Source organism: Oncorhynchus masou, chromosome 16, assembly GCF_036934945.1.
Source record: "Oncorhynchus masou masou isolate Uvic2021 chromosome 16, UVic_Omas_1.1, whole genome shotgun sequence".
In the NCBI taxonomy this organism is placed as follows: Eukaryota; Metazoa; Chordata; class Actinopteri; order Salmoniformes; family Salmonidae; genus Oncorhynchus; species Oncorhynchus masou.
The window spans coordinates 30,601,287-30,616,937 of record NC_088227.1 but is presented as its reverse complement, the minus strand read 5'-3'; the positions used below and the strand labels follow the sequence as shown (position 1 = coordinate 30,616,937).

Sequence of the window (15,651 nt, the reverse complement as noted above, 5' to 3'; positions counted from 1 at the left end):
GACAGTGATGGATAGCCAATGACGACTGACATGATGTGCTTTAGAAACCAACAGGGAGCTTAAGAATAGTGTCATCTATCTGTTGTAGAGGAGTCTGTCAGCCCAGACTCCTCTATAAGGACAGGGGCATAATGTACAGGTTATATATAGTCACGTGACGTGCAATCCTTTTTGATAAAAAGCCCAATAAGTATCTGTATACGCAGCATAGTGTCATTACCATATGTAAGAAATTGTGACATTTACTGGGGCAATCTGGAGTTGTTACATACATTTTTGGACTTTGAAATGATTGATATGAACCCAATGATTCTTGAGCAATATACTGTAACTTAGAAATGTCGAACCCCTTCAGAACCCAAAATAGAAGTTTTTTTTGTCAAACTGTGTTTGTAAACAAAGTAAATGTAAACAAACACTATATAGCCTCAAATCATGGTTACGACTATATTTTTGATATCATGGATGGTCAGTCCTTGAATACATACGTCTACGAATTAGAGAATAGGTACATTTCTTCAGCCCCATCCCTCAAGGTCTTACCGTAACAGGGGGGAGACGCTTTATTCTTATTCCAACTGCTAATTGCCACTTTAAGTTAAATATGTCTTTAATCCAAACCCAGCCAACTGTTATTACAACAATAGTAAAATTGTAACTGTAGCTCAGTTAATATGAATAATACATCCCTCCTCTATAGAACACATTTCCCTTGGCATTCAGAATCCAGACTGGAACATTGTCATGTTCTATGTCTAGACAAATTTGTTGGACAAAGGCACTGTGATGTTTGGGAAGCAGAGTTTGATCCTCATGAGGGGAAACAGATTTGTATGTGTTTCTTTGAACAACTGTGTTCTTTGAACCACTCTCCAAACTGAGTCTAGGGTACAGTTAAGCCACTGGAAAACAAATCTGTCATTGTCTATTTGTTGCCACCATTTCAAACACTTGGATATTTCACTCCGAAACACTTTTGTTTTTTGATTCATTGCTGGAGTTTGGGTTACACATCATTTAGTTTTGTTTTGGTTTCAATGGGTATTAACATATTTTATTCCAGTTTGTTTTACTCATAAATACAAATGATTATTCATTTGGCATGGTCAGTAGCATACGTCTAGCTGCTATACGACTTGTGACTGGATCAGCGTTGTGTTCATAAGGATCCACATCCTACATCTATGTTAATGGGAGGAAGGTAAAGACAGACTAGCATATCACTGCTGGACAGCATGGCGCCGGCAGAGATGGTCGCCTCGCTTTGGGTTCTTAGGAAACAATGCAGTATTTTGTTTTTTATTATTTCTTAGATTGTTACCCCAGGAAGTCTTAAGTTTTATTACATACAGCCGGGAAGAACTATTGGATATAAGAGCAACGTCAACTTACCAACATTACGACCAGGAATATGACTTTCCCGGAGCGGATCCTCTGTTCGGACCACCACCCAGGATATTGGAGCTAATTCCAGTAGGCCATCCAAAACAACAACACCGCAGAAGGGGCAGACGAAGCGGCCACGTGGTCAGGCTCCATAGACGTGCACATCGCACACCGCTCCCGAGTATACTACTAGACAATGTCCAGTCTCTTGACAACATGGTAGACAAAATTCGAGCATGGGTTGCTTTCCAGAGAGACGTCAGAGATTGCAACATTCTCTGTTTCATGGAGACATGGCTCTCTCGGGATATGTTGTCGGAATCGGTTCGGCCACCGGGCTTCTCCATGCATCGCGCCGACAGAGAAAAACACCTCTCTGGGAAAAGAAAGGGTGGGGGTGTATGCTTTATGATTAACAACTCATGGTGTAATCATAACAACATACAGGAACTCAAGTCCTTCTGCTCACCCGATCTAGAATTCCTTACAATCAAGTGCCGGCCATTTTACCTACCAAGAGAATTATTGTCAGTTATAGTCACAGCTGTGTACATTCCCCCTCAAGCAGACACCAAGACAGCCATCAAGGAACTTCACTGGGCTATTGCAAACTGGAGACCATACATCCTGAGTCTGCATTGATTGCAGCTGGGGATTTTAACAAAGCAAATTTGAGAACAGGTCTACCTAAATTCTTCCAGCATATTGATTGCGCTACGCGCATGCGCAATACCCTCGACCACTGCTACTCTAACTTCCACGATGCATACAAAGCCCTCCCCAGCCCTCCCTTCGACAAATCCGACCACGACGCCATCTTGCTCCTTCCGTCTTATAGGCAGAAACTCAAACAGGATGTACCAGTGATGAGAACCATTAAACGCTGGTCCGACCAATCAGAAGCCATGCTTCAAGATTGTTTTGATCACGCGGACTGGAATATGTTCCAGTCAGCCTCAGAGAACGACATTGTTCGATACGCTGACTCGGTGAGTGCGTTTATAAAGAAGTGCATTGGAGATGTTGTACTCACTGTGACTATTAGAACCTACCCGAGCAAGAAACCGTGGATGGATGGCGGCATTTGCGCAAAACTGAAAGCGTGATCCACCGCATTTAACCATGTAAAGAGGTCTGGAAATATGTCTGAATATAAACAGTGTAGCTATTCCCTCCGTAAGGCAATCAAACAAGCAAAATGTGGTAGGGTCTATAGGAAATCACAGACTACAAAAAGAAATCCAGCCACCGACGGACACCGACGTCACGCTTACAGACAAACTAAACACCTTATTTGCCCGCTTTGAGGATAATAAAGTGCCACCGTTGCGGCCCGGTAACAAGGACTGCACCCCACCCCCCTCTCCTCTGTGGCTGACGTGAGTAAAACATTTAAAAGTGTTACCCCTCGCAAGGCTGCTGGCCCAGACGGCATCCCTAGCCGCATCCTTAGAGCATGCACAGACCAGCTGGCTGGTGTGTTTACGGACATATTCAATCGCTCCCTATCCCTATCCTGTTGTCCCCACATGCTTCAAGATGGCTACCATTGTTCCTGTACCCAAGAAGGCAAAGATAACTGAACTAAATGACTACCACCCCCGTAGCACTCACTTATGTCATCATGAAGTGCTTTGAGAGACTAGTCAAGGATCATATCACCTCCACCTTACCAGGCAGCCTAGACCCACTTCAGTTTGCATACTGCCACAACAGGTCCACAGACTACACAATCGCTATCAGACTGCACACTGCCCTATCCCATCTGGACAAAAGGAATACCTATGTAAGAATGCTGTTCATTGACTACAGCTCAGCATTCAACACCATAGTACCCTCCTAGCTCATCATCAAGCTGGAGGCCCTGGGTCTCAACCCCGCCCTGTGCAATTGGGTCCTGGACTTTCTGACGGGCCGCCCCCAGGTGGTGAAGGTAGGAAACATCTACACTTTGCTGACCCTCAACAATGGTGCCAGACAAAGGTGTGTGCTCAGCCCCCTCCTGTACTCCCTGTTCACCCACGACTGCATGGCTATGCACGCCTCCAAATCAATCATCAAGTTTGCAGACAACATAATAGTAGTGGGCTTGATTACCAACAATGACAAGACAGCCTACAGGGAGGAGGTGAGGGCACTCGGAGTGTGGTGTCAGGAAAACAGCCTCTCACTCAACATCAACATAACAAAGGAGATGATCGTGGACTTCAGGAAACAGCATCGAAGGGACAGCAGTGGAGAAGGTGGAACGTTTTAAGTTCCTCTGTGTCACATCACAGACAAACTGAAATGGTCACACAGAAAGTGTTGAGATGAAGACGCAATAGTGCCTCTTCAACCTCAGGAGGCTGAAGAAATTTGGCTTGTCACCCAAAACCCTGACAAACTTTTACAGATGCACAATCTTGAGCATCCATTCGAACTGTATCCCAGCCTGGTACGGCAACTGCACCGCCCTCAACTGCAAAGCTCTCCAGAGGGTGATGCGGTCTGAATAACGGATCACCGGGGGCAAACTACCTGCCCTTCATGACACCTACAGCAAGAAGGCCAAAAAGATCATCAAGGACATCAACCACCCGAGCCACTGAATGTTCACACCGCTACCATACAGAAGGTGAGGTCAGTACAGGTGCATCAGAGCTGGGACCCAGAGATTGAGAAACATCTTGTATCTCAAGGCCATCAGACTGCTAAACAGCAATTACTAACTCAGAGAGGCTGCTGCCTACATTGAGACCCAATCACTGGCCACTTTAATAAATGGATCACTAGTCACTTTAAACAATGCACTCTAAATTATGCCACTTTTTTAATGTTTACATGTCTTACATTACTCATATCACATGTATGTTTTACCATCTATTGCACCTTGCCTATGCTTCTCAGCCATCGCTCATCCACATACTTACATGTCCATATTCTCATTCACCCCTTTACATGTGTGTATTAGGTAGTTGTTGTGGAATTGTTAGATTACTTGTTCGATATTTCTGCACTGTCGGAACTAGAAGCACAAGCATTTCGCTACACTCGCATTAACGTCTGCTAACCATGTGATTGTGATTTTTTGTTGTTGATTTGATTATAAATTGAATTATGTTCATAAACTACTGAAATCAAATGGGTAGTAGTGGTGGGTAGGTACAATAGGAGGAGTAGAAACGGTTCATAGCTTGTTGAACTGGAGAGGCAGGCAGGCGGGCGGGCGAGGCGGGCGGACGGACGGGCGGGCGGACGGACGGACGAACAGGTTTATCCACCCCTAGATCAAAGCTGACTTTTTATATTGCATTAATATACAGGATGTCCTTTTATGAGCGCTTTTCTATGATGGGTGTATGACCTTTCAAAGCCACATGTCTACAAAACATGGAATAAATAACAGAGGAATGAAATTGGTGAGAGGGATAGAAAGAGATACTTATCCCTGGGAGTTTCTGCAACATTTCCCAGCATGGACTAAGCTCACAACTGCCAGGTATAATCTTATTGTATTCAGTTCTTCATATTTTCTCTACAATTGTGTTCACTAGAAAGATAACTAACAATCGCATAACTTCATTCTACAGTAGTAATCTCAATTGCAGAGCAAATTTGGGGAATACATTCTCAAAATGGTTTATACTGTTCTGAACAGAAGAGATGGTTAGATATTGAATTGTTTTTGTAACTCATGACTTTTGAAAAAAGTCCAATCAACCATATTTTCACAATGCCACAAAAATAACATAATTCTAAACTGTGTGTGATAAATAGCACATTTCAGTCCATTAGTATACACTTCCTGTATCTGAACAGGTTTTTATGGAAATGATACCAAACACATTTCCCCAAATATTGTTCTGCTCTAGCCCCATTAGATTTCTTTCTCTTGTTCTCCGGAAATATTTTATATAGTTGATGAATGAGCTAGTCTTTTTTGTGTGAAATAGAATATTGTATTTTCAACAGCTTTATCCATGTAGGCTTGTGATCTCCAATCGGCTGTCCAAACAAATGCAAAGCATCATTAACCTGATTTATCGTCACAGGATTCAGGATGAAACATGTTTAGAAGAGATTGTGACTTATTATCTCAGGTCATTATGATAATTTATCAAACTAGTGAGAGGTTGAGAGAAACAGTCAATCTTGATTTCCGCCAAAAGCAGTATACTACCATTTTTATCATTATTTTGTTGATTGGTTTAGAAGACCTATCTTCAGAAACTGAAGTGATTGATTGTAAAAGTGAAAGGCTTAACCTCAGAAGTGATTGATTGGACAGTCAACATTGTCTTTGTGTTGGGAAAGTACAGTACCATATGCAGTCATTGAGTTCAAGCTTCACATCATTTACCTTTTGTCTCATTCACTGTACTTTTCACAGGAATTAGCATTGGGCGTTTTGCAATTAAACATGTAAATAGTTAAATTATTAATATTCAGACTTTATGTACTTTTAAACCACTTACTTCAAAGAAGAGGAAGGGTTAAATGCAGAAGAAAAACAACAAACTAGCCTTAAAGCCATGATTTTGTGAACCAGGGCCCCTCATTTATCAATGTTGCATAGAAAAGCTTCTAAATTAACTCTTACGAAGAAAATGTAGAATGTTTGCAAGTACAAAAAAGTTGGTATTTATCAATTGCGCGTACTCTTTATTTACACACACACCTGTAAGTATTTTGCCTTGATAAATCAGACATGTTCTAAAACACTGTGCTAGTGCAGGTGAAGTCTCATTTACATAAAGAACCGCCCTAAAGGATAATCTATGATCACAAACCTTCACTTTGAATCTGCAAGAAATGTCACTAATTTCTGTTTGCCAACATGGAGAAATGAAAGAAGACAAAGAAAAAACTGTGCGGATGCAGAAATATAACTTTTGATCACTGAAGTGGAAGAAAACCAAGCCATACTTTTTGGAGCCCTCAACAATGGCTTGACAAATAGAGAAAAAATATTGTTTGGTAGCAGGTTAGAGCTGTGGTAAATTCTGCCTCATCTGAGTGCAGAAAAGTTAATGAAATTAAAAAGAAATGGTTTGATTTGAAAACATGCAATTTTTTTTAGATGATCCACAATATGGCTATAAATGTAACAGGAGGAGGGCAGAGTGAATCTTCACTGTCAGCTATGGACCAGCGCATTGGCAGCATAATTGGAGAGACCTCAGTGTCTGGCATTATTTGTGATGGTGATACTGAGGACCCTCTCCCAGACCCTGAAGGAATACCGGACACACCATCTGATGGTAAGTCAAGCTTTATATTCGCAACCATATGGACCGCATCTAAATATTTTTTCTTGACAATAAATATAACAAATATACATTTCGGTTCAAAAGTTTGGGGTCCCTTAGAAATGTCCTTGTTTTTTAAAGAAAATCACTTTTTCTGCCCTATAAAATAACATCAAATTGATCAGAAATACAGTTTAGACTTTGTTAATGTTGTAAATGACTATTGAAGCTGGAAACTGCTGATTTAAAAAAACATTTTGTTATGGAATATCTACATAGGCCTACGGAGGCACATTATCAGCAACCAGCACTCCTGTGTTCCAATGGCATGTTGTGTTAGCTAATCCAAGTTTATAATTTTAAAAGGCTAATTGATCATTAGAAAACCCTTTTGCAATTATGATGCCCCGCTGAAAAGGGTTTTTCTGATTAAAGAAGCAATACATCTTGAGACCAGTTGAATATCTGGAACATCAGCTTTTGTGGGTTCGTTTACAGGATCAAAATGTCCAGAAACAAATACTTTTCTCCTGAAACTCATCAGTCTATTCTTGTTCTGAGAAATGAAGGCTAGTTACTTGGCAATTTCTCGCATGCAATAGCCTTCATTTCTCAGAACAAGAATAGACTGACGAATTTCCAAAGAAAGTTATTTGTTTCTGGCCATTTTGAGCCTGTAATTGAACCCAGAAATGCTGATGCTCCAGATACTCAACTAGTCTAAAGACTGATTGCTTCTTTAATCAGAACAACCATTTTCAGCTGTACAAATGTACAAATTGATAAATCCCACACTTTGCTAAGAAATGATCGCACGCATGGTTTTCAAACATTTCTGTTCGTATGCAACATTGATAAATGAGGGCCTAGACATTTAGCCCAGTGAACTTTGACCCTGATGTTCTGTATAAATAGGTTATCCAGTTCTTTAAATAAATCAAATCAAATGTTATTTGTCACATGATTCGTAGACAACAGGTGTGGACTAACAGTGAAATGCTTACTTACGGTCCCTTCCTAACAATGCAGAGAGAACAAAAACAGAGAAATAATAGAATCCAAAACACGTAATAATAAAAGTAATAATAAATATGCAATGAGTAATGATAACTTGGCTATATACACAGGATACCAGTACCGAGTCGATGTGCAGGGGTACGAGGTAATTCAGGTAAATATGTACAGTACAACTTTGCAGAATCTAAATTCCAAAATATATTTAGATTGAACACTTTTTTGGTTACTACATGATTCTGTATGTGTTATTTCATAGTTTTGATGTCTTCACTTTTCACGCCTTGGTCTTAGTATTGTGTGTTTTAGTTTATTAGTTAGTCAGACCAGGGTGTGACATGGGGTTATTTTGTATTGTATTTTCATATTGGGGTTTTGTAGTAGTTGGGATTGTAGCTGGTTAGGGGTGTGTGTGTGTGTGTGTTAATTAGGTTGGCTGCCTGAGGCGTTTCTCAATCAGAGTCAGGTGCTTCTCGTTGTCGCTGATTGGGAACCGTATTTAGGTAGCCTGTTTTTCGCTTTGCATTTCGTGGGTGATTGTTCCTGTCTCTGTGTTAGTTTCACCAGTCAGGCTGTATTAGGTTTCGTTCTGTTTGTTGTTTTCTTTGTATTTATTAGTTATTTCGTGTTAGTTCGTTTGTTTTGTCTTCACTTAATAAACATGAGTAACTTACACGCTGCATTTCGGTCCGACTCTCCTTCAACTAAACAAGAACGCTGTTACAGAATCACCCACCAAACTCGGACCGAGCAGCGTGTCAACAGGCAGGAGCAGCGCAAAGAGGAGCCTCGTTATAATGATTTCTGGACATGGGAGGAAATCCTGGACGGAAGAGGACCCTGGGCTAAACCAGAAGAGTGTAGCCGCCCTAAAGCGCAGCAGGCGAAGAGTAAACAGGAGCAGCGTGTCAACAGGCAGGAGCAGCGCAAACGGGAGCTACACGAGAAACAACAGAAGCAGCTTCAGTGGGAGAGGCTACACCATTTGGAGAATTGGACATGGGAGGAGGAACTGGACGGAAAAGGACCCTGGGCTCAGCCTGGTGATTATCGCCTCCCCAAGGAAGAATTAGAAGCGGCTAAAGCGGAGAGGCGCAAATATGAGGAGGCAGCACGGCGATGTGGATGGAAGCCCGAAAAGCAGCCCCAAATTTTTTTGGGGGGGGGGCTATCAGGGGGAGTGGCTGAGTCAGGAGACAGACCTGAGTCAACTCTCCCTGTTTATTGTGAAGAGCCAAGGAGGAGGTCAGAACCAGTGTTGGAGGTGAGCGAAGCAGAGACTGTGAAGGAGTTAATGGGAAAATTGGAGGAGAGTCTAATGAGGGAGTTGCTAGTTTGGTGCTTTAGATATAATATTCGGCCGACGGAGCGTGTCGGGGATTTGATGGCACCTGGGTCAGCACTCCATACTAGTCCTGAGGTGCGTGTTAGTCGGCTGGTGGAAAGTGTGCCAGCCTCACGCACTAAGCCTCCTGAGTACCAGCCTAGCCTTGCACGTCCTGTGCCAGTCCTGCATTCAGGCTCTTCAGTACTCCTTCACGGTCCAGTCCATCCTGTGCCACCTTCACACACCAGTCCTCCGGTAGTAGCTCCTCACACCAGGCTTCCTGTGCCTGTCCTTTATCCAGAACCACCTCCACACCCCAGCCCTCCAGTAGCAGCTCCCCGCACTAGGCTTCCTGTGCGTGTCCTCGGCCAAATATCACCAGTGCCAGAACCACGCATCAGGCCTTCAGTGCGCCTCGCCTGTTCAGCGCTTTCTCCCTCTCCTGCGCTGTCGGAGTCTCCCGTTTATTCAGCGGTTCTAGAGCCTTCCTTCTCTACAGCGCTGCTGGAGTCTCCTGTCTGTTCAGCGCAGCCAGCGCTTTCTCCCTCTCCTGCGCTGTCGGAGTCTCCCGTCTGTTCAGCGGTTCTAGAGCCTTCCTCCTCTACAGCGCTGCTGGAGTCTCCTGTCTGTTCAGCGCAGCCAGCGCTTTCTCCCTCTCCTGCGCTGTCGGAGTCTCCCGTCTGTTCAGCGGTTCTAGAGCCTTCCTCCTCTACAGCGCTGCCGGAGCCTCCTGTTTGTATAGAGCAGCCTGAGCTGCCAGTCTACATTAAGCAGCCAGAGCTGTCAGTTTGTATAGAGCAGCCTGAGCTGTCAGTCTACATTGAGCAGCCAGAGCTGTCAGTTTGCATAGAGCAGCCTGAGCTGCCAGTCTACCTTGAGCAGTCAGAGCTGTCAGTTTGCATAGATCAGCCTGAGCTGCTAGTCTGCATGGAGCAGCTAGTCTGCATGGAGCAGCCAGAGCTGCCAGTCTGCAAAGAGCTGCCAGTCTGCATGGAGTTGCCAGTCTGCATGGAGCTGCCAATCTGCAAGAAGCCGCCAGAGCTGTCAATCTGCATGGAGCAGCCTGAGCCGTCAGTCAGCATGAAGCAGCCAGATCTGCCAGTCAGCCAGACTCTTCCAGATCTGTCAGTCAGCCAGACCATTCCAGTCAGCCAGACTCTTCCAGATCTGCCAGTCAGCCAGACTCTTCCAGATCTGCCAGTCAACCAGACTCTTCCAGATCTGCCAGTCAACCAGACTCTTCCAGATCTGCTAGTCTGCATGGAGTTGCCAGTCTGCATGGAGCTGCCAATCTGCAGGAAGCCGCCAGAGCTGTCAATCTGCATGGAGCAGCCTGAGCCGTCAGTCAGCATGAAGCAGCCAGATCTGCCAGTCAGCCAGACTCTTCCAGATCTGCCAGTCAGCCAGACCATTCCAGTCAGCCAGACTCTTCCAGATCTGCCAGTCAGCCAGACTCTTCCAGATCTGCCAGTCAGCCAGACTCTTCCAGATCTGCCAGTCAGCCAGACTCTTCCAGATATGCCAGTCATCCAGACTCTTCCAGATATGCCAGTCATCCAGACTCTTCCAGATCTGCCAGTCAACCAGACCCTTCCAGATCTGCCAGTCAGCCAGGATCCGCCAGTCAGCCAGGATCCGCCAGTCAGCCTGGATCTGCCGGATTCAACTTCCTGGCTGGGCTTCATCTCAGTACTGGGCTTTTTCTCAGTGATGGGCTGCCTCTCAGTGCTGAGCTGCCCCTCAGTCCCGAGCTGCCCTTCTATTATGTAGGGTTCTGGGTGAGGACTATTCGGCCATGGTCGGCAGTTAGGGTGGATTATCTATGGACGCGAAGGGGAGGAACATTGACATTTATGAAGTGGGGTCCACGTCCGGAGCCGGAACCGCCACCATGGACAGACGCCCACCCGGACCCTCCCTATGGTTTTGAGGTGCGTTCGGGAGTCCGCACCTTAGGGGGGGGTTCTGTCACGCCTTTGTCAGGACCCGGTTACGAACCTGGGTCTCCGGAGTGAGAAACAGTCACTTAACCAACTGAGCCACGAATAGTCAGCAGAACCCAGAAGATGAGGCAGACACAGCAGTACTTAAGACGGTGTATTTAATAAAGTAAAAAGGAGAAGTCCTTCAATACAAAAATGGCAAATCCAAAAGGTGGTAGGAATAGCACAAAAAAGCCTCAAGAGATACTCAAAAACAAAAACAGAATTCCACAAGAGCATCCACCGGAATCGACAAGAAAACACAGAACACTAGGGCTGGGTGCTAACATACAAACACAGAGCACAGAACTGAGGGAAACTAAGGGTTTAAATACAATCAGGGGAAACGAGGCACAGGTGCAAATAATAATGGGGAACAAGGGAAAAAACATAAGGTCAAAAAGCACAATGGGGGCATCTAGTGACCAAAACCCGGAACAACCCTGGCCAAATCCTGACAGCCTTGGTCTTAGTATTGTGTGTTTTAGTTTATTAGTTAGTCAGACCAGGGTGTGACATGGGGTTATTTTGTATTGTATTTTCATATTGGGGTTTTGTAGTAGTTGGGATTGTAGCTGGTTAGGGGTGTGTGTGTGTGTTAATTAGGTTGGCTGCCTGAGGCGGTTCTCAATCAGAGTCAGGTGCTTCTCGTTGTCGCTGATTGGGAACCGTATTTAGGTAGCCTGTTTTTCGCTTTGCATTTCGTGGGTGATTGTTCCTGTCTCTGTGTTAGTTTCACCAGTCAGGCTGTATTAGGTTTCGTTCTGTTTGTTGTTTTCTTTGTATTTATTAGTTATTTCGTGTTAGTTAGTTCGTTTTGTCTTCACTTAATAAACATGAGTAACTTACACGCTGCATTTCGGTCCGACTCTCCTTCAACTAAACAAGAACGCCGTTACATCACTATTACTCTAGAAAAATAAAGAAAAACTCTTGAATGAGTAGGTGTGTCCAAACTTTTGACTGCTACTGTACATATAACTAGGAATAAAGTGACTAGGCAACAGCATAGATAATAAACAGTGGCAGCAGCATATGTGATGTGTCAAAAAAAGTTAGTTGTTTCCAATATGACAGACATTTGATGGACCTCTGATTGATTTACACTCCTACCAGCCTGCGGTCTGATTGGTTCACACTTCCCAGCCTGTGGGATAAACTCTGCTGATTGGTTCACACTCTTCAGACGGAATACTGGTAGGTTGACCCTCCCCAGCCTGTGGGGCTAAACTCTCAACTCTGGGGAACATTAAATGTGTCTGGGAGACTGCATTGAGTCTTTATTAGTCATGACAGCTCTAACACATGTTGTCTCAACTTCATATTGTCAGATCACTGCATCGCTTCATTTCAGTTAGCATTAGCCTCAGTCTCGACTATCGCTATTAGAAATCAACAGATATACATAGGGGCAAAAAAGTATTTAGTCAGCCACCAATTGTGCAAGTTCTCCCACTTAAAAAGATGAGAGGCCTGTAATTTTCATCATAGGTACACTTCAACTATGACAGACAAAATGAGAAAACAAAAATCTAGAAAATCACGTTGTAGGATTTTTAGTGAATTTATTTGCAAATTATGGTGGAAAATAAGTATCTGGTCAATAACAAAAGTTTATCTCAATACTTTGTTATATACCCAATGACAGAGGTCAAACGTTTTCTGTAAGTCTTCACAGGGTTTTCACACACTGTTGCTGGTATTTTGGCCCATTCCTCCATGCAGATCTCCTCTAGAGCAGTGATGTTTTGGGGCTGTTGCTGGGCAACACAGACTTTCAACTCCCAACTCCCTATGGGGTTGAGATCTGGAGACTGGCTAGGCCACTCCAGGACCTTGAAATGCTTCTTATGAAGCCACTCCTTCATTGCCCGGGCGGTGTGTTTGGGATCATTGTCATGCTGAAAGACCCAGCCACGTTTCATCTTCAATGCCCTTGCTGAAGGAAGGAGGTTTTCACTCAAAGTCTCACGGTACATGGCCCCATTCATTCTTTCCTTTACATGGATTAGTCGTCCTGGTCCCTTTGCAGAAAAACAGCCCAAAGCATGATGTTTCCACCCCCATGCTTCACAGTAGGTATGGTGTTCTTTGGATGCAACTCAGCATTCTTTGTCCCCCAAACGAGACGAGTTGAGTTTTTACCTAAAAGTTATATTTTGGTTTCATCTGACCATATGACATTCTCCCAATCTTCTTCTGGATCATCCAAATGCTCTCTAGCAACCTTCAGATGGGCCTGGACATGTACTGGCTTGAGCAGGGGGACACGTCTGGCACTGCAGGATTTGAGTCCCTGGCGGCGTAGTGTGTTACTGATGGTAGGCTTTGTTACTTTGGTCCCAGCTCTCTGCAGGTCATTCACTAGGTCCCTCCTTGTGGTTCTTGGATTTTTGCTCACCGTTCTTTTGATCATTTTGACCCCACGGGGTGAGATCTTGCGTGGAGCCCCAGATCGAGGGAGATTATCAGTGGTCTTTGTTTGTCTTCCATTTCCTAATAATTGCTCCCACAGTTGATTCCTTCAAATCAAGCTGCTTACCTATTGCAGATTCAGTCTTCCCAACCTGGTGCAGGTCTACAATTTTGTTTCTGGTGTCCTTTGACAGCTCTTTGGTCTTGGCCATAGTGGAGTTTGGAGTGTGACTGTTTGAGGTTGCTTGTTTTTAGGTGACCAAGAACATAATTTGCAAATAAATTAATTAAAAATCCTACAATTGTCTGTCATTTTGTCTGTCATCATCAAATTATGACTAAATACTTTTTTGCCCCAGTGTAGCTGTTTGAACAGTTTCAAATTTATGGGTGGTCACAGGGAGAATAATGTTACATTAGATAATCTCCTCTTGAATGCTGGTTTCTAAGTATTAATGTGTTTTCTTTGACCTGTGAGAAATGTATTCATGTTGGCTCTCTGTCTCTTCTTTAAATATTGAATACTGTATATCAAGCAGCCCACTTCAGCCCACCATACATAGCACAGGAGGTTGGTGCACTTTAATTAGGGAGGACGGGCTCATGTTAATGGCTGGTGCTCTCAGACGAGACTATTCTGAGTAGATAGCCAGAGCTAATTTATTTCCATTGAGAACGCACAACGACTATACCACTAAGCTAAGAATGACGTGAATAATCAAGTTAATAAATGCTGGGTAGTTAGATAGCATATCGTTAATATACTGGCAAGTTCAATGTATTATTATGCGGTTTGTAAGGATAACGTAACCAACACAGTCAGCCAACATAACGTGTAGCGTAAATAATTTGGAAAGTCATTACTTTATTACATTGCTCAACATTTTCTTAACATTTGTCATAAATAATTGTTTCCGCTCTCGTCGGACTTCCGCTGCATATTTTCTGCCATTTTCTTCAAATCTTAAAACGTTGTGAAGCCACGGCCATTTCCTGAAGAATTGCAGGAATTGCAGTCCTAAAAGTACGGAAATAGTGTGCACTGCGTGTAGACTTCGTATTTTGGCAAATGTAGTACGACATCTGGGAACTTTTAGCATACTAACTCTATCCATGCTATGACAAATAAGCGTACTGCATACTCAATTTACGTCACAAATAGTGCAGTTAGTGGGCTTAGTACCAACAATTCTGAAATCTTCATCCCTAACTACAACATTTTCAGACAAGACAGAATGTCCAAAGGGGGCGGTTTTGCAATCTACTGCAAAGATAGCCTACAGAGTTCTGCCCTACTATCCAGGTCTGTACCCAAACAATTTGAACTTTTGAACAATTTGAACTACTTTTAAAAATCCACCTCTCTAAAAACAAGTCTCTCACCGTTGCCGCCTGCTATAGACCACCCTCTGCCTCCAGCTGTGCTCTGGACACCATATGTGAACTGATTGCCCCCATCTATCTCCAGAGCTCGTGCTGCTAGGCGACCTAAACTGGAACATGCTTAACACCTCAGCCATCCTACAATCTAAGATTGATGCCCTCAATCTCACACAAATGATCAATGAACCTACCAGGTACCACCCCAAAGCCGTAAACACGGGCACCCTCATAGATATCATCCTAACCAACTGTAAATACACTTCTGTTGTTTTCAACCAAGAACTCAGCGATCACTGCCTCATTGCCTGCATCCGTAATGGGTCAGCAGTCAAATGACCTCCACTCATCACTGTCAAACGCTCCCTGAAACACTTCAGCATGCAGGCCTTTCTAATCGACCTGGACAGGGTATCCTGGAAGGATATTGATCTCATCCCGTCAGTAGAGGATGCCTGGTTATTTTTTGAAATGCTTTCCTCACCATTTTAACCTCTTGAAACTCCCCATCCCGGATCCGGGATTGTGACTAAGCCTCAGGCTCATTAGCATAACGCAACGTTAATGATTTCTGAAAATCGCAAATAAAATTAAAATATTGCGTTTGCTCTCAAGCTTAGCCTTTTCTTAACAACACTGTCATCTCAGATTTTCAAAATATGCTTTTGAACCATAGAAATTGACTAATTTGTGTAAGAGTATGCAAAGCTAGCATAGCATTTTGTGTAGCATGTAGCACGCAACATTTTCACAAAAGCCAGATAACCAAATAAATAAAATCATTTACCTTTGAAGAGCTTCTGATGTTTTCAATGAGGAGACTCCCAGCCACATACCAAATGCGCAGTGTTTCCTGAAAGCGTCTGTGTGTAGGAGAAATCGTTCCGTTTTCTACATTGCGCCTGGCTACCGAAAC

The 15,651-nt window shown here is 43.6% G+C and overlaps 1 protein-coding gene across 1 annotated transcript in view; it reads left to right on the top strand.

Annotated features, from left to right (window-relative positions):
* Positions 1–2,108: 2,108 nt before the first annotated feature.
* LOC135557303 (MAM domain-containing glycosylphosphatidylinositol anchor protein 2-like) overlaps positions 2,109–15,651 on the top strand; it is a 69,227-nt gene continuing 55,684 nt past the window's right edge. The window contains exon 1 of the mRNA XM_064990488.1: positions 2,109–2,375. Coding sequence (XP_064846560.1) covers positions 2,109–2,375 — 267 coding nt within the window. The remainder of the gene's footprint in view (positions 2,376–15,651) is intronic.